This window comes from Mustelus asterias, chromosome 1 (assembly GCF_964213995.1).
Source record: "Mustelus asterias chromosome 1, sMusAst1.hap1.1, whole genome shotgun sequence".
NCBI classification, from domain to species: domain Eukaryota; kingdom Metazoa; phylum Chordata; class Chondrichthyes; order Carcharhiniformes; family Triakidae; genus Mustelus; species Mustelus asterias.
The window spans coordinates 176930587-176953984 of NC_135801.1; the positions used below are offsets into that span (position 1 = coordinate 176930587).

At 47.0% G+C, this 23398-nt stretch overlaps 1 protein-coding gene across 1 annotated transcript in view; it reads right to left on the reverse strand.

Moving 5' to 3' along the window:
* Positions 1-10996: 10996 nt before the first annotated feature.
* Positions 10997-23398, reverse strand: part of LOC144500645 (mesotocin-neurophysin MT-like) — a 48965-nt gene continuing 36563 nt past the window's right edge. Inside the window, exons 4-5 of the mRNA XM_078223911.1 lie at positions 13911-14115; positions 10997-11237 (exon numbers count right to left, since the gene is read on the reverse strand). Of these exons, the coding sequence (XP_078080037.1) occupies positions 11182-11237; positions 13911-14115 (261 nt within the window). The 3' untranslated portion in view covers positions 10997-11181. The remainder of the gene's footprint in view (positions 11238-13910; positions 14116-23398) is intronic.

Genomic DNA, 23398 nt, shown 5'->3' on the forward strand with positions numbered 1-23398 from the left:
CAGATCAGTCATATGGCAAATGTTGTGGATAGGCTGGGGATTAGTTTAAACAGCCAGGAATTCTCCTCTCCCCATCCTTCCATAAACAGAAAGATGTTTTTGATTTGCTTCCTTCTTTATAAGCAGTATTTCCCAGCCCTTCCGTTTTGGTATGATCCAATAATAACACCACAGCAAACACGAGATAGGATGAACTCAAAGGGTTAGTTTATTTGCACACATTCAAGAAATGGCTGAATGCACTGGATACTGCAAGGGTTATGGGCCCTGACAATATTCTGGCGATAGTACTGAAGACTTGTGCTGCTGAGCTTGCCATGCCCCTAGCCAAGATGTTCCAGTATAGCCACAACACTGGCATCTACCTGGCAATGTGGAAAATTGCCCAGGTATGTCCTGTCCACAAAAAAAACAGGACAAATGCAACCTAGCCCCATCAATCTACACTTGATCATCAGTAAAGTGATGGAAGGGCTAATCAACAGTGCTGTCAAGCAGCGCTCAGCAATAACCTGTTCATTGATGCTCAGTTTGGGTTCCACCAGAGTCACTCAGCTCCTGTGCTCATTACAGCTTTGGTTCAACATGGACGAAAGATCTGAAATCCGGAGGTGAGGTGAGAGTGACTACCCTTCACATCAAGGCCGCACTTGCGTGTGGGGCATTAAGGAGCCCTAGCAAAACTGGAGTCAATGGGAATCAGTGGGGAAAATATCAGCTGGCAGGAGTCGTACCTGGCACAAAGGAAGATGGGTCAGGTTGTGGGAGGTCAAACATCTCGGCTCTAGGACATCTCTGCAGGAGTTCCTCAGGGGATTGTCCTAGGCCCAGCCACCTTCAGCTACTCCACCAGTGACCTTCCATCATAAGGTCAGAAGTGGGGATGTTCGCTGATCACACAATGTTCAGCACCATTCATGACTCCTCAGATCCTGAAACATGAGGGTCCAAATGTAGAAAGATCTTTACAATACCCAGGCTTGGACTAACAAGTGGTAAGTTACTGTTGTGCCACACAAATGCCAGGGAATTACGATCTCCAACAAGAGAGAATCTATCATCCCTTGATATTCAATGCCGTTACCATTGCTGTATCCCCCACTATCGACATCGCACGGCGTACCATTGACCAGAAACTGAACTCAACAAAGAAAATTACAGCACAGGAACAGGCCCTTCGGCCCTGCGATGCTGCACCAAATCAACTAGCCATATAAACACTATGGCTACTAGAGTAGGTCAGAGGCTAGGAATCCTGCATCGAGTAATCACTTCCTGACACCCCAAAGCCTGTCCACCATCTACAAGGCATAGGTCTGAAGTGTGATGGAATACTCCCCATTTGCCTGAATGAGTGCAACTCCAACAACACTCAAGAAACTTGACACCACCCAGGACAAGTAGCACGCTTGATTGGCACCATATCCACAAACATTCACTCTTTCCACCACCAACACACAGTGGCAGCAGTGTGTACCACCTGCACGATGCATTGCAGGAACTCACCAGGCCTGTTCAGGCAGCACCATCCAAATTCACAATCATGACCTAGAAGGACAAAGGCAGCAGACACATGGGAACACCATGACCAGCAAGTTCCCCTCTCAGCCTCTCAATATCCTGACTTGGAGATATATATCAAGCCAGTCCTGCAATGTCACTTGTTCAAAATCCTGGAACCCCCCCCTCCCGAACAGAACTGTGGGTGTACCAACACCACATGGACCGCAGCAGCTCAAGAAGGCAGCTCACCACCATCTTCCCAAGGGCTATTGGCGATGGGCAATGAATGTTGGCCTAGCCAGCGACACCCACATCCCGTAAACAAATAATATAAAAAGGTGGTGGGTTTTCTTGAACCATTGGTGGCCGTTTGATGCAACTGAATGGCTTGGCACACCCTTAGTTAGAAAGTCAACTAAAACTCCCCCATGTTGGTATGGGACTGGAGTCACATACAGACCAGGCCTATATGCTCCCTTCCCAAAAGGACATTAATGAACCTGTTCAGTTTTTTCCAACAACCTAACAGAGCAGTCAAATAAAATCAACCCTTGTCACAGAAATAAAACCTCAAGTTACCATGAATTGAATCCAATCATTTTCCTGAAAAATGTGCTTCCGCCCCTGAAGTGATGGATTAAAGTTCTTTTATAAAACTTGCACACAAACTCAAGCTTTAGGAGAAAACATCCAGTCATGAGTCATGGTGAAGACAGTATTCAGTGTTGTTTTGTCTCAGCTGAAGGAACATGATAATCTGGAAAACAAATACTGGTACTCGAAAAATTTGGATCAGCAAGTCTGCTTATGAAAACAAAGACATGTTGGATCTGTGATTAACTTTATTTTGAGTTCTGGTGTGATATCACCATGGTTTGGAGCTGAAGGCTAACTGGGTAGACACTGCACAGTGTCATGCGTATGGAGCTCTCAGGTACAGTCCCTAGTCCCAAATTTACTCATTTTAGCCAAGTGTTGAGGGGAGTTCCCCAGCTGAAGTCGGAGGAAAAATAGAAATCAGCCTGTGACGAGCAAGATTAAAGCAAACTCCAGGACAATTAGCCTAATATCCGTTGTTGGGAAAATGCCTGGAATCTATTATTAAGGATTTTTTAACAATGCATTTCAGTTTATTTATTAGTGTCAGAAGTGGGCTTACATTAACACTGCAGTTAAGTTACTGTGAAAATACCTCATTCGCCACACTCCGGTCCCTGTTCGGGTACACTGAGGGAGAATTTAGCATGGTAATGCACCTAACCAGCACATCTTTCAGACTGTGAAGGAAAACCGGAGCATCCAGATGAAACCCACGCAGATACGGGGAGAACGTGCAGACTCTGCACAGACAGTGACCCAAGCCAGGAATCAAATCCGGATCCCTAGCGCTGCAGGGCAGCAGTGTGCCACCTTTCCTCCCATAAGCATAGTATGATTAGAACAAGTCGACATGGTTTGACTAAAGGGAAAACCTGTTCTTTGAGGTAGGGTAGATAAAGGGGAACCAGTCGATGTTGTATATCTGGATTTCCCAACGACATTCAATAAGGTGCCACATAAAAAGAAGTTTAGCATCTGATAGAGGATTGTTGTATTTTTAATTCATTTATGGAATGTGGTTGTTGCTGGCTAAGCCAGCATTTATTACCCTTTCCTTAATTCCCCTTGAGGATGTGGTGGTGTGCTACCTCCTGGAACCCATTACAGTACAAGTCTTGTAGGTACACCCACTGTGCTGTTAGGGAGGGAGGCCGAGCTCCATGTTCACAAAGCAACATTTTGATGAGGGTTACTGGTTGGTAGGGGTGGGGTGGGGGGAGGAGAGAGTGGTGATGACTAGCACCAGGGAAGCATGGGGAAGGAAGGTTGTGCAAGGGTTGTAAGGGAGGGATGGACGAACACATCTTCTTGCACTGGATGATATTTTGGGCATGATTACCAGTCGCTCTGACCTGCCCTGTGATGGTATCCCAGGCTGGAGACTTGTGGTTGGATTGCTTCCTGGAGCCCTCCCTGGGATACAGGGCCAGCCTGTGCACTCACACCCTTCTGATCAAGATCTCCAGGGGCTAGTGGGTGAAGCAGGGTGCTGCCTTCTTCCTGAGGCATTCGGCCTTCCTCTTGTGGCTTGAAGGTACCTCTTCAAGTGTCCTGAGAATAGGTGGGCTGGATGAAGTTAGACAAAGTTGTTGTACTGGCGTTTAAATACAGCACCAGACATTCGACCCTGGCAGCTGATGGCAGGCGGGCAAACCAGCTCCCAACCCACCAGAGAGTTCGATCGTATGCAGAATGGGGAGCGAGTTCCCGCCATTCCGGCCAGCAAGGTGGGCATCATAGAAACCACCCACCGCCACACTGTGTCTGAAAAATAGAAAATTCCACTCTTTGTATCCAAGAATATTCAGCTCCCAATTCTGTTCTTTTTGTGTCAGGTCTCCAATATCCTCAGACCGTGTTCCCTTGTGGCTTTTTGCATCTGCAACTCACTAAACCTATTTATACACATGTACTGTAAATCAACGTTGGACCTTATTACATTCTCTTAGTCTGACCCCACCAAACAACTTTATTGTAACTTATTCTGGTGCTAGAAATTAGTAATACATGTGGTAAGGGAATATTGGTGATCATGGGTGACTTTCATCTGCACATAGATTGGGCAAATCAAATTAGCCACAATGCCGTAGAGGAGGAATTCTTGGAGTGTATATGGGATGGTTTTCTTAACCAATATGTGGAGGAACCAACCAAAGAGCAGGCCATCTTAGACTGGGTACTGTGTAATGAGAAGGGAATCATTGCCAATCTAGACCCCTTGAGGATGAGCGACCATAACACGATAGAATTTTTTATCAAGATGGAGAGTGAAGTAGTTGATTCGGAGACTAGGATGCTAAATCTTAATAAAGGAAAATATGAGGATATGAGGCATGAGTTGGCCTTGATAGATTTGGGAGAGTTACTTAAAGGGATGACAGTGAATTGGCAATGGCAAACATTCAAGGAATGCATGGGGGAACTGCAGCAACTGTTTATTCCTGTCTGGCGCAAAAGCAAAATGGGTAAGAGGGCCAATCCATGGCTTACAAAGGAAATTAGAGAAAGTATCTGATCTAAGGAAGAAGCACACAGATTGGCCAAGAAAAATAATAGGTCTGAGAATTGGGAGCTGTTTAGAATTCAGCAAAGAAAGACCAAGGGATTGATTAAGAAGGGGAAGATACAGTACGAAAGTAAGCTTGCAGGGAACATAAAGACTGACATGAAGAGTTTCTATAGGTACGTGAAGAGAAAGAGGTTGGTGAAGACAAATGTAGGTCCCCTACAGACAGAAACAGGGGAATGTATAATAGGGGACAAAGAAATGGCCGAGCAACTGAATACATACTTTGGTTCTGTCTTCAAAAAAGAGGACACAAATCAGGTGCCAGAAATGTTGGAGAAAGCAAGATTTAGTGAGAGGGAAGAACTGAGGGAGATCAATATTAATAGAGAAATGGTGCTGGAAAAATTGATGGGATTGAAGGTGGATAAATTCCCAGGGCCTGATAATCTACATCCCAGAGTACTTAAGGAAGTGGCTTTACAAATAGTGGATGCATTGATGGTCATCTTCCAGGATTCTATAGATTCTGGAACAGTCCCTGCAGACTGGAGGGTAGCGAATGTCACTCCAATATTCAAAAAGGGAGGTAGAGAGAAAACAGGGAATTACAGACCAGTAGATGTAACATCGGTAGTGGGGAAAATTCTCGAATCCATTATCAAGGACTCTATAGCAGAGCATTTAGAAAGCAGTGGCAGGATCAGACAGAGTCAGCATGGATTTATGAAGGGGAAATCATGCTTGACAAATCTGTTAGAATTCTTTGAAGATGTAACTAGTAGAGTTGACAAGGGGGAACCAGTCGATGTGGTATATTTGGTCTTTCTGAAAGTGTTTGACAAAATTAAAGAGCACAAGAGATTATTGTGTAAGACTAAAGCGCATGGAATTGGAAGAAATGTATTGAGATGGATAGAAAACTGGTTGGCAGAGAGGAAACAAAGAGTAGGAATTAATGGGTGCTTTTCAAATTGGCAGGTAGTAACTAGTGGGGTGCCACAGGGATCGGTGCTGGGATCCCAGCTATTCACAATATACATTAATGATTTAGATGAGGGAACAAAATGTAACATCTCAAAGTTTGCAGATGTTACCAAGTTGGGTGGGAGGGTGAACTGTGCCGAGGATGCAGAGATCCTTCAGCATGATCTGGACAGGTTGGGTGAGTGGGCTAATCAATGGCAGATTCAGTATAATTTGGATAAGTGTGAGGTTATTCACTTTGGAAATAAAAACAAGAAGGCAGATTACTATCTGAATGGCTGTAAATTGGGAGAGGAGAGTGTGCAGTGAGACCTGGGTGTCCTTGTGCACCAGTCGCTGAAGGTAAGCATGCAGGTGCAGCAGGCGGTAAAGAAGGCAAATGGTATGTTGGCCTTCATTGTGAGAGGTTTCGAGTACAGGAGCAGGGATGTGTTGTTGCAATTACACAGGGCCTTGGTGAGGCCACACCTGGAATATTGTGTGCAGTTTTGGTCTCCTTTTCTGAGGAAGGATGTTCTTGCTCTCGAGGCAGTGCAGCGAAGGTTTACCAGGCTGATTCCGGGGATGGCGGGACTGATGTATGAGGAGAGATTGACTAGGTTAGGATTGTTTTCGCTGGAGTTCAGACGAATGAAAGGGGATCCCATTGAGACTTATAAAATTCTAACAGGACTAGACAGGGGAGATACAGGGAGGATGTTCCCAATGATGGGTGTGTCCAGAACCAGGGGTCACAGTCTGAGGATTCAGGGTAGACCATTTAGGACGGAGGTGAGGAGACATTTCTTCACCCAAAGACTGGTGAGCCTGTGGAAGTTGTTGATGCCAAAACATTGAATGTATTCAAGAGGGGGCTCGAAATAGCACTTGGGGCAAATGGAGTCAAAGGTTATGGGGAGAAAGCAGGGTTAGGCTGAGTTGGATGACCAGCCATGATCATAATGAATGGTGGAACGGGCTCAAAGGGCCGAATGGCCTCCTCCTGCTCCTATCTTCTATGTTTCTATGTTAATTTTCTCATGCAGTCATTTGTGCACCTTGTTCCTCTTTATTTCTCTCCCGCCACCAGATTAAATTGTGGTCGTGTTCCATCTCATAAGACAATGGTTACTTCCATGGTGGTCAAGATTAAATTAAGCCTTCCCCAGAGGCATTATAAATTCATCCCACAACAACAGTGATCTCAGTCTGTTGAGATACAACCTATCTGGCCTGTCCAGGCTCCATCTCCCTCAGAAGTGTTTCCAATATGCCAGAAATCTAAAGCACACCGCACCCCCTCAGCCCTCAAGATTTCCCCCAGACACATACCCATGCGCTCTACCCTGTTTCTGTACCCATTAGCACTTGGGCATCGGGGCAATCCAGAGATGACCACCTTTGAGATTTATTTTATCAATGTCTTTTCTAACCACCTAAAATCTGCTTGCAGGTCCTCATTTGTGCCATTATGGACCATGCTCCCGGGCTGTTCACCCTCACAGCTCAGAAGGCTCTGCATCTGCACATTCTGGCCTGAGCTGTTTAACCAAGGTGGGGGGGGGGGGGGGGCTGCATCACAACTAAGTCAGATCATCCACAAAACCAGCAGTGGCCTTTAATAGTTAAAAAAGGTCTCCTCAGTCCATCATTTTTTATTATGTTATTAATGTGCAGAGATGTAGTGCGGTTCTCATGAAATAGAAATTGGACAAAACCATTTTATTCACAACAGAATGTGGATTGGAATAGAATTTGAAGACTTGAGGTTCTACTCATTTATTTCAGCTTGATCTAATGGCTATTTCTCTGTGTTGATTAAGACTGATATTTATGCGTATACAGCACTGGCTAATGCAAATGCAAAGGGAGAACTAATGTAGTCAATAAAAACCTAATTCAAGCTCCTACTGTTATGGCACGTTTGATGATAATTGTGCCTTTCCGTGTGTACTGCCTGAACTTTACTTTCACTTGAAGTAACTCAAGTTACCACAACAGAGGAAAGGACTGCCTACCACTTTAAACGCGATATAGTGGACAAGTTTGTAAGGCAGGCATCTTTGATGTAAAATACTGTTAGCCAAAGAAGAAAAAGTGATAGACTCATCGAGATTTACAGCATGGAAACAGGTCCCCCAGCCCAGCTTGTCCATGCCACCCAGTTTTTACCACTAAACTAGTCCCAATTGCCCACGTTTGGCCCATATCCCTCTATAACCATCTTACCCATGTAACTGCCTAAATGCTTTTTAAAAGACAACATTTTATTTAAGTATTTAAAAATGTTTGCAATTATCTCATTTCTAACTGAGAGCAATCAATCACTTGCATCCTCAACTTCCGAATCCACTGGACGATCTTTGCTGACAGCATTCTTGATGATGTCTTCTCCTCAATCGGCTGATGGTTTGTGTTATGTATGTTGGGACGTAGCCCCTTTACGGGAATGGGTCATGTGACCCAGGGTACGGAACGAGCTGGCCTGAAACCACCCTCAGAGGGAAGTTGGCATTTGGAGTGTGGAGCGGGTAGACTGAATGAAGATCTGTGCTCCCTGACACCTGGCTCTGGAGTAGTTCTTGAGGGGATCCGTAGGGACAAAGGAATTTAACAGTTTGGGTCCTGCTCCGCTATGGATTTCTAACTGGACATTGACGCATGGACATTCCAAAGTGACCACAATAATTCCACTTTATTCCACTCCAGGGTGTCAGGGTTTAATTCTAACCATTCAGCTGGCCTTGGTTTCCTGTCACAATGTACCATTTTTTTCCCGTATAATTGGGTTGTGGTCAACGCTGGCAAGGGAGCAAAACATTTCCTATTCCACGTTACCCTGAGGGCAGCGAGAAGCAGTTATAAAGTATGGGACTGGAGTCAGACACAGACCAACTGACCTCGAGTGTCAGAATCCTTCAGCAGAGGACAGCAGTAAACCTTGGGTTAGACTTGCTCATGCATGTTCAGCTTTTAAAACCTCATGCAATCCACCAAGGCGAGTGTACCACATATAGCTTCCTTTACAGCATTACTGAGCATGAGGGTGGCACTGGTTAAAAGGGCATGCCCACCTAGACACTGGCAACAACGTGGTCTGTCTGTCTGTGGCATGGCAGCTTTTCTGTAAAGGGCCCCAGGCCAGCAGAGTTGACCCCTATGCTTGTTCAAATGTAACCGGTGACAACTTTGTATTGGATGTAATGTGACCAATGGGAACAAGATGTAAGGGTCAGCTGACTCAGTAAACCATGGAACCAATTACAGAATGATGTAATAGTCAGCTGACCAGCGGATTCACTATAAATAAGGAGCTATGTAGAATTGTGGGAAGTTTGGAGTGGCCCAGGCTGAGGCTCTAAGTTTGGAGTAATGATGTTTCTTTATTAAACCCTTTATTTGATTTATAAGTTGGAGTAAGTTTTGTTGTATTTTCATTAGCTACATTTTGAAGAGTTCCTTCTAAGAAACATGTTGGCACTTCTGAGTGGCTGCATGCAGGAGGGACTCCTTTGGCACCATCGTGGACAGTCAGGCTTCCAGGAGCATAGGCCTTCTGTTTGTCTTTATTTTGGATGACTAACAGTTGTCATATTATGTGCTTGCAGGAGAAAACAGAGTAAAAACAAGCTAAAAGGAGGAGATTGGGAGCTGTGTGGCTGACCTGACAATTCTGAGGCTGATGGATGAAGCGGCACTGGAGGTCAGAGGCCAGAATGATGCAGTTTCATTGTAGACACAGTAAGAAGCCTCACAACACCAGGTTAAAGTCCAACAGGTTTATTTGGTAGCACGAGCTACCACGAGCTACAACTCACCTGATGAAGGGGCAGAGCTCCGAAAGCTCGTGGTACCAAATAAACCTGTTGGACTTTAACCTGGTGTTGTGAGACTCCTTACTGTGCCCACCCCAGTCCAGCGCCGGCATCTCCACATCATTGTAGACAGTGACACAAGATTGGAGGCGCAAGCGAATGAGAAGCCGAATGGATGGGGACAAGAGTCTTGGTGACAAACATGAGGCACAGTAAGGGTGACCATATTTCCACACGGTGAATAAGGGACAACTGGTAAAACATCACTAACCAGCGAGACTCAAGCACCATCATTAACCAGCGAGACACCAGCAGCAACATCACTAACCAGTGAGACAACACCAGCAACATCACTAACCAGTGAGACAACACCAGCACCATCACTAACCAGTGAGACAACACCAGCAACATCACTAACCAGTGAGACAACACCAGCACCAACACTAACCAGTGAGACACTAGCAGCAACATCACTAACCAGTGAGACAACACCAGCACCATCACTAACCAGTGAGACAACACCAGCAACATCACTAACCAGTGAGACAACACCAGCAACATCACTAACCAGTGAGACAACACCAGCACCAACACTAACCAGTGAGACACTAGCAGCAACATCACTAACCAGTGAGACAACACCAGCACCAACACTAACCAGTGAGACACTAGCAGCAACATCACTAACCAGCGAGACAACACCAGCACCAACACTAACCAGTGAGACAACACCAGCACCAACACTAACCAGTGAGACAACACCAGCACCAACACTAACCAGTGAGACAACACCAGCACCATCACTAACCAGTGAGACACTAGCAGCAACATCACTAACCAGTGAGACAACACCAGCACCATCACTAACCAGTGAGACAACACCAGCACCAACACTAACCAGTGAGACAACACCAGCACCAACACTAACCAGTGAGACACTAGCAGCAACATCACTAACCAGTGAGACAACACCAGCACCATCACTAACCAGTGAGACAACACCAGCACCAACACTAACCAGTGAGACAACACCAGCACCAACACTAACCAGCGACACACCAGCAGCAACATCACTAACCAGTGAGACAACACCAGGAGTTTTACTAACACGGTGTGCTCCATCAACAATATCATCAGTAAGTGTTACAACATTAGCAACATCACCATCAAACACAAAGCCTGCAGCACCAAGAGCAATGGGAGTGATGAATGCCAATCCCACTAGCTGGAGCACAACATCCCCAACGGAAACAATACTGCGAGTAACATTTTGAGAAGAGAAATGAAGCTATAACAGACACTAAAGTTCTTCAATTATAAGCATCAACAGTTAACCCTCTTTGGTCCAGATAAATAAAAATAATAATAATTGGAACATTTATAAATTTATATAAAGGCCTCTTCTGCACTGTAGGGATTCTATGATTCCATGATTGATTCTATGATCTCTCCAAATTTAGGCTGCATTTATATGATATATATAAGCCCATATATATATCCACATATTTATTTCTTCATATGTATAAACTAATGTCATTGTTTGAACATGAGACATACTCAAGATATAGAGTAAATAGTTGGTGTGCTTTATTTACTGTTAACTGCTATTCCAGCTTTTGACATTTTTTGCTTTAAGTTTAAAGCACCTATACATGTCTGAAAATTGTTACATGTTACAATTTCTATCTATTAAGCACTTTAAAATATGATTGTATTCAATGTTTAAGTTTCAGGTAAGAATTGAGGACTTTGGGTCTTGTTCCGGTGATCCGCTTACTCCAGAGGTGTCGATTAATTTGAAGAGTAGACATTATTGGTGTCACATGCGGTATCCATGACACAGTTCTCTGTAACAGGGGAAAGCACGATAGGATTAAACAGAACATAACACATTGAAACAGGCCATTCCACCCAATTCATGTGTGCTGGCATTTTAACTCAAGACGAAATTTCCTTCCATTCTCTCTACCTTTTGGCATTTCATTCCTGTTCTCCCATGCCTCACTTTCTTTTGAAGAACATAGAACATAGAACAGTACAGCACAGCAACAGGCCCTTCGGCCCACAATGTTGTTCTGAACATGACGCCAAATTAAACTAATCCCTTCTGCCTGCCCTTGGTCCATATCCTCTATTCCTTGCATATTCATGTGCTTATCTAAAAGGCCCTTAAATGCTCCTATTGTATCTGCCTCCACCACCAGCCCTAGCAGCGCATTCCAGACACCTACTACTCTCTATGTAAAATAACTTGCCCCTTGCATCTCCTTTGAACTTTCCCCCTTTCACCTTAAGTGCATCCCTTCTAGTATTTCAACCCTGAGAAAAAGATTCTAACTGTCAACTTTCTCTATGCCTCTCATAATTCTATAGACTGCTTTCAGGTCTCCCCTCATGGACCTTCAGCTAGAAAAACAACCTTCCACCACTACTCTCTGACTTCTATGGGCAAGCCAATTCTGAATCCAAGCGGCCAAGTCATCATGGATCCCATGGATCTTAATCTTCTGGATGAGCCTCCGATGAGGGACCTTGTTGAAAGTATCTAGGTTATTTGCTGCAGCCGTATTCTGTGGTCGCAGGTTCCACATTCTGACCATTCACCATAAAGTAATTCCTCCTTATTTCCCAGTGTCCTGACGAGAGTATCAATGTATTCATGGATCCACAGGGACACTAATTTAACCTCAGTGTACCAGGAAACAAGGTGAGCTAAGTTTTAAACAAATCCCATGCCAATAGTTCATCAATAAATAGTCCCAAAGTAGAAATGCAGTATTCTGGTAGATTGAGAATTCAATCCTGACACAATCTGGGTTAAAACTTCTGGCAAAGGCAGGAATTGGGCAGTGGGTTAGCTGACTGATCTGTCACTCCCACAAAGTGACAATTTTGAATTACGACAAAGATAATTCACGTTAATTTTTCATAACAGCAAAAGAATGAATGGAAGAAATGATGTGGAACAGGAGGATCATCCATTACTGCCTGCTTTCTGCCTCCACTGAAAATTGAAATTAGCCCTATTGTCCTTACAAACTGACGTACAGGAATAGATTTATGGGCAGTTTTACTGTCTGGTCAGGAAGCATCATTCTGTGGAACAGGACTGCATGATCGAGGGCTCCGTAACTGCTCCGGTACCCTCCTCATCCGACTTTCCTCTTTACACCCAGCTGGTGAGTGAGAAAGGCTAGCCCACTTTTATTTGGAATGAGCTATAGGGGGTTAATTTCTTGGCTTCACTGGGGTGGCACGGTGGCACAGTGGTCAGCACTGCTGCCTCACAGCACCTGGACCTGGGCTCAATTCTGGCCTTGGGTCACTGTCTGTGTGGAGTTTGTACATTCTCCCCCTCATCTGCATGGGCTTCCTCCGGGTGCTCCGGTTTCCTCCCACAGTCCAAAGGCGTGCAGGTTAGGTTGATTGGCCATGCTCCATTGCCCCTTAGTGTCAGGGGGATTAGCAGGGTAAATAGGTGGGGTTACAGGGATAGGGCCTGGGTGGGATTGTTGCCGGCGCAGACTCAATGGGCCGAATGGCCTCCTTCTGCACTTTAGGGATTCTTTGATTCTATTTAAAACAGTAAACAATATCATAGAAATCATAGAAACCCTACAGTGCAGAAGGAGGCCATTCGGCCCATCGAGTCTGCACCGACCACAATCCCACCCAGGCCCTACCCCCACATATTTACCCGCTAACCTATGCATCTGAGGACTCTAAGGGACTATTTTTAACCTGGCCAATCAACCTAACCCGCACATCTTTGGACTGTGGGAGGAAACCGGAGCACCCGGAGGAAACCCACGCAGACACGAGGAGAATGTGCAAACTCCACACAGACAGTGATCCGAGCCAGGAATCGAACCCGGGACCCTGGAGCTGTGAAGCAGCAGTGCTAACCACTGTGCTACCGTGCCGCCCTATACCATATACAAGAGGTTAATCCAGAATAATACTTCAAATTAAGATAAGGATACCAGACAAAGAGAGTGCAAACTAGTGACAAGCAAACTTTAGGATACATCCAAATCATGTGTGCTGGAATTTTACTGCTTTGCCCACCCTGATTCCAGGGCAGGCGAGTCTTGCAGAACGGAATTCTCCGTCGGCCTTGGGCAGGATTTTATAAACCTCGCCCGAGCGAGGTTGTAAGTTATTGGTAGTGGAGTCAGAATAAACTAAGATCAAGTCGCCATAGTCTCAGATGACCATAGGCTGCTCTCCCCCTTTGAGGGGGAGAGCTGACTGGTAGTGATTTAACCTGAGGATCATCACACCTCGGGCAAGGGGCAAGGTTGAGAAAGCCTAAAACATGGAATAGATTGTAAATCGATGTGCCGATGGGGACATTGCGTGTCCACTCGGGGTGGTTCAAAGCGTGGATCCAGGCGTTTCACCAAACAATTCACTGTCACGCAACAAATGCTGTCATAGTTGGAATTTTTACTCAAATGAATTTGCTGGTTTGGATGATCTAAAATGAAACAATGTGAAAGGACGCGCCAGTTACTCACGGTCAGTACAGCAGACCCCTGATGAGGCACATTTCCCACCTTCCTTGCCACAGGATCTGCCGATGGGTTCACAGGGGGAGAAAATGTAGTTTTCCTTCTCACACTTCACTGCCTCTGCGGTTCCAATGTAGCAGCCAAACCTCTCCCCACAGCAGATCCTGGGTCCAAAGCAATGGCCTTTATTTTCAGGACCACACTGCATGCACTGTGTAGGATTGGAAAAGGCAGTGTTGTCAGTAAATAGATCAAAATAATTATTACAATGTCACTGATTGTCCAAAGCACATACGTTAAATGTACAACTTGATTCTGCTTATTCATTAACATTTCATGCAATGATTTACTTTGCGATTCTATTCAAACCTCAGTAAATTTCACTATACTGCTTAGTTGTAATGGAACATTAGTCACAATCCAAAGATGTGTAGGTTAGATGGATTGGCCATGCTAAATGGCCCTTAGTGTCCAAAGATGTGCATGTTAAGTGGATTGGTCACGCTAAATTGTGTGGGGTTTGGGAATAGGACAGAAAGGAGGGCCTGGATGGGATGTTCTTTCGGAGAGTTGGTGCAGACTCGATGGGCTGAGGGAGCTTGGTCTTTTCTCCTTGGAGAGACGTAGGATGAGAGGAGACCTAATAGAGGTATATAAGATGTTGAGAGGCATAGATCGGGTGGACTCTCAGAGGCTTTTTCCCAGGGTGGAAATGGCTGCTACGAGAGGACACAGGTTTAAGGTGCTGGGGGGTAGGTACAGGGGAAACGTTAGGGGGAAGTTTTTCACACAGAGGGTGGTGGGCGAGTGGAATCGGCTGCCGTCAGTGGTGGTGGAGGCAAACTCAATAGGGTCTTTTAAGAGACTCCTGGATGAGTACATGGGACTTAATAGGATGGAGGGTTATAGGTAGGCCAAAAAGGTAGGGATATGTTCGGCACAACTTGTGGGGCCGAAGGGCCTGTTTTGTGCTGTAGTTTTCTATGTTTCTATATTTCTATTATTTTATAGACTTCTATAAGATCATCCCTCAGCCTCCTACGCTCCAAAGAAAAATGTCCCAGTCTGTCCAGCCTTTCCTTATAACTCAATCCATCAAGTCCCGGTAGCATCCTAGTAAATCTTTTCTGCACTCTTTCTAGTTTAATAATATCCTTTCTATAATAGGATGACCAGAACTGTACACAGTCTTCCAAGTGTGGCCTTACCAATGTCTTGTACAACTTCAACAAGACGTCCCAACTCCTGTATTCAATGTTCTGACCAATGAAACCAAGCATGCTGAATGCCTTCTTCACCTCTCTGTCACCTGTGACTACACTTTCAAGGAGCTATGAACCTGTACCCCATGGTCTCTTTGTTCTGTAACTCTCCCCAACGCCCTACCATTAACTGAGTAAGTCCTGCCCTGGTTCAATCTATCAAAATGCATCACCTCACATTTATCTAAATTAAACTCCATCTGCCATTCGTCAGCCCACTGGCCCAATTGATCAAGATCCCATTGCAATCCGAGATAACCTTCTTCACTGTCCACTATGCCACCAATCTTGGTATCATCTGCAAACTTACTAACCATGCCTCCTATATCCTCATCCAAATCATGAATATAAATGACAAATAACAGTGGACCCAGCACTGATCCCTGAGGCACACTGCTGGTCACAGGTCTCCAGTTTGAAAAACAACCCTCTGCAACCACCCTCTGGCTTCTGTCATCAAGCCAATTTTGTATCCATTTAGCTACCTCACTGTGTATTTACATTGTTCACCTTGTTCCTGGAGACTCTCCTGTTCTGGTAACTCTGCTAGAGCGTTCCTGTCCAATGTAGCCTTAGGTGCACAGGGCAGTGCCATCTGCATTTGGATGGAGTGTCTGCATACTCCATTGAGGGTAGCCTCCTCCTCTGAGGAAGAGGGAGGCAGAAGGGACGGGCGGGTAGGTGTCCGCAGGGAGTGCTAAAGAGAGAGACCAGTGGGTGGAGAGGCACAGGAACAGGGCCAGCAGGAAGAGCAAGGAGAAGGGGCCCAGAGGAGACATACGTCGCTATGCTGCAGCCAGAGTGTACAGGCAGTGAGATAGCTACCTCTGAGGCCCACTGCTGCAGGAGGCTCCGCCTCAGAGAAACTGTGACATCATTGTGTCACATGATCACCTCCAGCTGTGTGGGAGGGCACCCAATTCCAGTGGCTCTGAAGGTCCTCAATTGAGTTGCCCTCAATCTTTGTGCATCTGGATCATTCCAGGGGTCAGTGGGGGATCTGTGTATATTTTCCCAAACAGATGTGCATAGCTGTGTCAAACCCATGACTGACACTCTGTTCAGACGGGTTCCCATATCCATCCATTACTGAGCAGACCAAGCCAGCCAAGCTGAGTGAGCCAGAGGCGTTGCAGGTTTCCCCTGCATCCAGGGTTCCAGGGACTGCATCGATGTGGTTATCCAGGTGTCAGGGAGTCAGTCAGCCGGTGCCTTTGTCCTCTTTTTAGGATCAGCCGGTGCCTTTGTGAATAGGAAGGATTATCACTCCGTGGCCAGAATTTTATGTACAAAGCTCGGACACACATTCAATTCAGAAGTGCCTGAAATCACAGGGGAAGACATTTGGCGCATGTCCCGATGTCACTGCACACTCCAGCAATATTTTGTTCAGCAGGAGCAGGTGAGAGTCAGAAACAGACCCGCCAGCAATCAGGAAGACAATTTAAATAGATTTAACACCAATTGATTGGACTTTTCTGGTCGGTGGGCGGGTCGATCGGCCAGGCGGCCTTTATATTTTAACCGCAACCTGGATCCAGGGCAGGATGAACTGTGTGGGCTGAGGACTGAGCTCTGTGTGTGACTGCGCTGCCTGCACACTCATGGCGGAGTTTTAACATCGATATTTATTTTTCACGAGTCAGCAGCTTCCACTCCACAATGACCCTGAGGGAGCACATTGGACATGCCCTCCTATACCCGCCCAATTCTCAGTGCCCCGCCCCCCCCGCCCTCCCTGGCAGAACTCAGCCTTTCACAGAGCACGTTTCACTCTGGCTGGCTGTTAATTGGCCATCCATGAATTCGCGGTCTGGGGCTGACCGGAGCCTGGAGCACGTTTTGCGCACGTTTCAGTGTCCGCTGAGTGAACACGCCCCACAGGTGAAGCATTTAGGCCCCTGGACCCAGATTCAGCAACTCTGTACGAGGTACCCTGGCAGATTCCATGATGCAGACACACTCCAACACTCCCGGGTACCAAGGCTGTTCGTGGCTCCAGCTCAGGGGCGGCACGGTGGCACAGTGGTTAGCACTGCTGCCTCACAGCGCCAGGGACCTGGGTTCGATTCCGGGCTGGGTTACTGTCTGCGTGGAGTTTTCTGCGTGGGTTTCCTCCGGGTGCTCCAGTTTCCACCCACGGTCCAAAGATGGGTTAGGTGGATTGGCCATGCTAAATTGCCCCTTCATGTCAGTGGGACTAGCTAGGGTAAATACATGGGGTGACGGGGATAGGGCCAGAGTGGGATTGTTGTTGGTGCAGGCTCGATGGGCCAAATGGCCTCCTTCTGCTCTGTAAGGATTCTATGATAGTTGGCTACTGGGTGACAAAGGGTAGCCGGTGAGAAAGTGGTTCATGAATACTCCTGGGACAGATGTGGAAGAGAGATACAATCGGAGTCACGCCTCCAGGAGGTCTGGAGGACAATGGGGTTAATGAAGAGGGAGTGACACAGAATCCAAACATTACTTTGATGGAATGGACAATAGCCACCCATGAAAGCCTATCCTGTGCTCAGTGTCTTAAAATTACTGCTACATCTCAGTGCCCTCTCCCCTCTCAGTGCCCTCTCCCCTCTCGGTGCCCTCTCCCCTCTCGGTGCCCTCTCCCCTCTTGGTGCCCCCTCCCCTCTCGGTGCCCTCTCCCCTCTCGGTGCCCTCTCCCCTCTCGGTGCCCCCTCCCCTCTCAGTGCCCTCTCCCCTCTTGGTGCCCTCTCCCCTCTCGGTGCCCCCTCCCCTCTCAGTGCCCTCTCCCCTCTCGGTGCCCCCTCCCCTCTCGGTGCCCTCTCCCCTCTCGGTGCCCTCTCCCCTCTCGGTGCCCTCTCCCCTCTCGGTGCCCTCTCCCCTCTTGGTGCCCCCTCCCCTCTCGGTGCCCCCTCCCCTCTCGGTGCCACCTCCCCTTCTCGGTGCCCTCTCCCCTCTCAGTGCCCCCTCCCCTCTCGGTGTCGGTGCCCTCTCCCCTCTTGGTGCTCTCTCTCTCCTCACTGCCCGCAGCTTTGGAGACAGATTGCTGACTGTGCTGTTGTGTTGAGCCTGATTATCTTGGTGGTGCTCCTCTGCCAGTTGGACCTGAGCAGGCGGTTGAGGACTCTGGGTCCATCCTCAATGGAGTTTAGAAGGATGAGGGGGATCTAATTGAAACCCACAGAATACTGAGAGGCCTGGATAGAGTGGACGTGGAGAGGATGTTTCCACTAGTGGGAGAGACTCGAACCCGAGGGCACAACCTCAGAGTGAAGGGACGCTCCTTTAAAACTGAGATGAGGAGGAATTTCTTTAGCCAGAGGGTGGTGAATCTGTGGAACTTTTTGCCATCGGGGGTAAATCAGGAGGTGGAAGGGAGAGAGGAACTTGGTAAAATTACAATCACTTGGGAAGCAATACTAAGTAAATTAATGGAGCTACGGGCTGACAAATACCCGGGTCCTGATGGACTTCATCCTGGGTCCTAAAAGAGGTGGCTAATGAGGGAGAACTAATTCCAAAATTCGCTGAGTCTGGAATGGTTCCATCTGACTGGAATGTAGTAAATATGACTCTTCTATTCAAGAATGGAGGGAGGCGAACAGGAAGTTATAAGCCCAGTCAGTGTGAAATCGGTCATGGGTAAATTGTTAGAATTAATCATTAAGGAGATGTACATGCAGAGAACCTCACGCTAATTGGGAAGAGTCAGCGTAGTTTTGTGAAAGGGAAATCATGTTTAACCAATTTACTGGAGTGGTTTGATGGAGTACCATGCGCTGTGGGTAAAGGGGAGCCTGTAGACCTGCTGTCTGGATTTCCAGAAGGCATTTGCTAAGGTACCACATCAGAGGCTGATGTGGAAAATAAAAGATCATGGGGTCCGGGGTAACATATTAGCCTGGATTGAAGACTGGCTGGCTGACAGAAACAGAGAGTATGCATAAATGGGTCTTTGTCTGATTGGGGGGATGTGACGAGTGGAGTCCTGCAGGGGTCGGTGATCGGGCCTCAACTTTTTACAATTTATATCAATGACTTAGATGAGGGAGCGAAGCAGAGAACTGCTGCAGAATTCTGAGGTGCAGCAGGATCTAGTTTTTTGTAAAGTTTATTTATTAGTGTCACAAGTAGGCTTACATCAACACTGCAATGGAGTTACTGTGAAAATCCCCTAGTCGCCACACTCCGGCACCTGTTCAGGTACACTGAGGGAGAATTTAGCACAGCCAATGCACCTAACCAGCACGTCTTTTGGACTGTGGGAGGAAACCGGAGCACCCGGAGGAAACTCACACAGACACGGGGAGAACGTGCAGACTCTGCACAGACAGTGACCCGAGCCGGAATCGAACCCGGGTCCCTGGTGCTGTGAGGCAGCAGTGCTAACCACTGAGCCACCATGCCACCCCATGATTCCTGAACAAGAGTCAATCTAATCTGACCGAAGGATGTCAACGTGGAGCTTCCCAATATAGCATGGAATTACAAAAAACTCTGCAAGATTTTGCATACTTTTTGTTGCACTACTTGTACATATTTGCAATATAAAAGAACCAGTGTTTAGTTATTTCAAATGATTGTTACAAAAGAAAGTTGCCCCTTACCTGTCTGATCTCTGAGTTCATGACGGATCTTTTGCCTCCGACGGGGCAGTTATTAAAGTAACAAGCTCTGGAGAAGGAGACAAGGCAGAAGAGACTAACTGCGAGGCAAGCCGACTGCATGATGTTCTACCAGTGAATCCGGTCCCAGAAAATCTTCCAAACTGCACTGAGCATCTAAGAAGCCTCACCTTATTTATACCCTCCAACAAATATTCAGAGTCAGGAGGTGGAATCACTTTGCCAGTTTAGCACAGGATGAATACATTGTCGAAACTATTATAATGAACGCAAGCACAGTGCCTCTCATGCTTCACCTGAGGTCAGTTGAACCTGGACCAATGCTTCATTTTTATAATCGGACTTAATTTATTCAATACCATGAGTGCAGGCCATTCCAATCTGAAAATTATTTTCCAATTAAACCTTACTTCTCAAATTTAATACAAAGAGATCACTGTACTGAAACCTAAGATTAAAATTAACCATGCAAAAGTTTCAGAGTTCACAAAACAAAGCTTTAAGGCAGGAAAAAGAAGGCTAGGGATGATTATAAAGCAAATAGGACTGCACAGAAATCAATTAATCTCAAAATATTTGTTACGCCAATAAGAAACAGACATAGTTCAAAGACCACCCTGTTGTCCCTGGGATGAAGGGTCTGTGCAATGGAGAGGGGCGGAGAAAATTGGATCTGGATTTTAGTAGAATGAGGGGTGATCTCATTGAACCGTATGGTGGCACAGTGGTTAGTTAAGTTTATTTATTAGTGTCACAAGTAGGCTTACATTCACACTGCGATGAAGTTACTGTGAAAATCCCCTAGTCGCTGCACTTCGGTGCCTGTTTGGGTACACTGAGGGAGAATTTAGCATCACCAATTCACCTAACCTGCACATCTTTGGACTGTGGGGTGAATTGGCCATGTTATATTCTCCCTCAGTGTACCCGAACAGGCACTGGAATGTGGCAACTAGGGGATTTTCACAGTAACTTCATTGCAGTGTTAATGTAAGCCTACTTATAACATTTGGAAAATATGCAATTTAGCACATATCACCAAACTCCATTTTAACACAGGTGCCTGGATGTCAGCCAATGTCATTGCAGATCCTTGGATGTGAAATATACCCATTTCTGGATCCCGGAATGAGGTATTGTCTTGGATCAATATTTCTTTGATAAACATAAATAAATGACATTTGCCGGAATTTTACTGCCCTGCCCGCCATGGGAATCGGAGCGGGCAATGGAAAGGTCTACAAAATAATGAGGGGCATTGATCAGCTAGATAGTCAACATCTTTTCCCAAAGGTAGGGGAGTCTAAAACTAGAGGGCATAGGTTTAAGGTGAGAGGGGAGAGATACAGAAGGGTTCACAGGAGCAAATATTTCACACAGAGGGTGGTGAGTGTCTGGAACAAGCTGCCAGAGGTAGTAGTAGAGGCGGGTACAATTTTGTCTTTTAAAAAGCATTTAGACAGTTACCATGGGTAAAATGGGTATAGAGGGATGTGGACCAAACACGGGCAATTGGGATTAGTTTAGTGGTTAAAAAAAAGGGGTGGCATGGACAAGTTGGGCCAAAAGGCCTGTTTCCGTGCTGTAAACCTCCATGACTCTAAAACAGGAAGGTTATTTCTTTACATAATTTCAGCTCTGTACTGCAGTGAAGAAAATGTTGGCCTATAACATCATGGCTCCCCGATGTCGGATTTGGGGGATCCCCAAAGCTGTGCAGGGGAATCCCTCTCGGGGGTTCCCAGGTAAAGGTTTATACAGCAATTGTCCAGAAGCACTAACCTCTCTTGGACAATGGCGCTGCACTGGGAACCATCTGACAAAGAAGTTTAAATCATATTGCTAACTGAACGGGTTTAAGCGAGAGTGGCCAGGAGATATGAACCTGAGCAGAGGGACACAAGAGAGGGAAACAGAGATAAAAATGAAAGGCAGAAAAGTAGAACTAAAAGTGGGAGGCAGAAGAGACAAGGGCTGGCAGCAGATAAGGCCATAGTACAAAAAACTGTAAAACTGTTCAAAAGACAAGTCTAAAGGTACTGGGGCCAATTCTCCCAAAACATTTCTAAGTGCCGAATTCGCGTGAAAACTGGAATAAATCCTGCTGATTTTTTTAGTGGGATTTTCAGAAAGAAACTCCCACACTCTGAGCAGAGTGCACTAGCGGGATTCACTCTGAAAATCAGGGGGTTGGAGCCTATTCCTGCTGGAGAGGCCGGCAGCATAGCGCTGAGTGGGCCACTGCGCATGCGCCCAATCTGTCATAGCGGAGATCAGTGCACGCACAGTAGCCCCACACTGCTGGCCTCCCGATTGCTGGTCAGCTTGACCGCTGCCCCTCCGACACCCTCACCCCCTGACCACTGGCCTACCGGACCTCTCTGGGCAAACCCTGATACGCCACCCCGCCAGCCCTGATCTCCCCAACCCTCCCCCCCCCCCCACCGGCAGTCCCGACCCCACCCTCCCCAGCAGTTTCAACCCCCTCCCCCATCCCCATGGCAGCCCTGACCCCCCCCTCCCCCCCTCACCACCTGGATGGCCAGCCCTGATCATCCCTTCCCTCTCCCAATGATCCTCTGGCAGAGTGGCAGCGGGACCCCCCCTTTCCCATAGATCGGCCCTCAATAGTCCCCATCCCCCTCTGATCCCACCCCCCTGGCACTGCCTGATACCCAGTGGGCAGTGCCAAGGTGCCCATTGGGTAATGCCAGAGAGCCAGGCTGGCACTGCCAGGCTGACACAGCCGAGGGGGCACCCCACTTGCCCTCGACCTCTTTGGGGGCGCTCAATGGCCTCTGTTCCCTTCAGCAGTGATGCGCGACAAATAAGCACGTGGAACCAAGGCTTCGATATTGAAGGCTTTAATTGTATAACAATGGAACTACTAACACGAATACACCAGTTCAGACTGAAGGGGTCCTGCCGGAGCAGGGGGTCTTATACCTCGCCACCGGAGGCGGGACCCCACTGGAATGTGCCATGATAACTCTTATAACAGGTAAACACCCTAACCCAACAACATTGTACAACCCCCACAGTAACAACACCCTAGCCCAACAGTAACATAATAACAACCCCCAGTGGTGAACCAACGATGGTTCACCACATTCACCCCTCCTTTAAGAACAAAAGGTGGCGGGGTGCAAGAAAAACAGGTCATATAAACAGACAATTCACAGAATTCACAAGTCCAGACGGTCTGGAGGACCGCACCGACGCTGTGATCTCCTCAACACCGGTTGCGAAACCGGAGCAGGTGCTTGTGGTGGCGTTCTTTCCAAAACAACGTCTGGCTGTCCCCTCAAGGACTCCCGGGCCGGCCGGCCCTGGTGAGGCGATGGTGCAGGGGATCCTGGAACCTTTGGTGGTGGTGGTGGTGATGATGGTGGCGCCGATCTCCGAGTCTCAGGCAAGCTGTACATGGGAGTAAAAGTGTTATGCACTGGTCCCGGTGCTGACCGCGCCACGTCTGGGGAAGCAATGAGGAGTAGTGGATTCGTGACTGGGGGAATAGGAGCGACAGGAGTTGCTACGTCCCCTGCGGGCGCCAGGTCTCTAATGGAGACAGTGTCCTCTCGCCCGTCAGGATATGCCACATAGGCATACTGAGGGTTGGCGTGGAGGAGTTGGACCGGTTCGA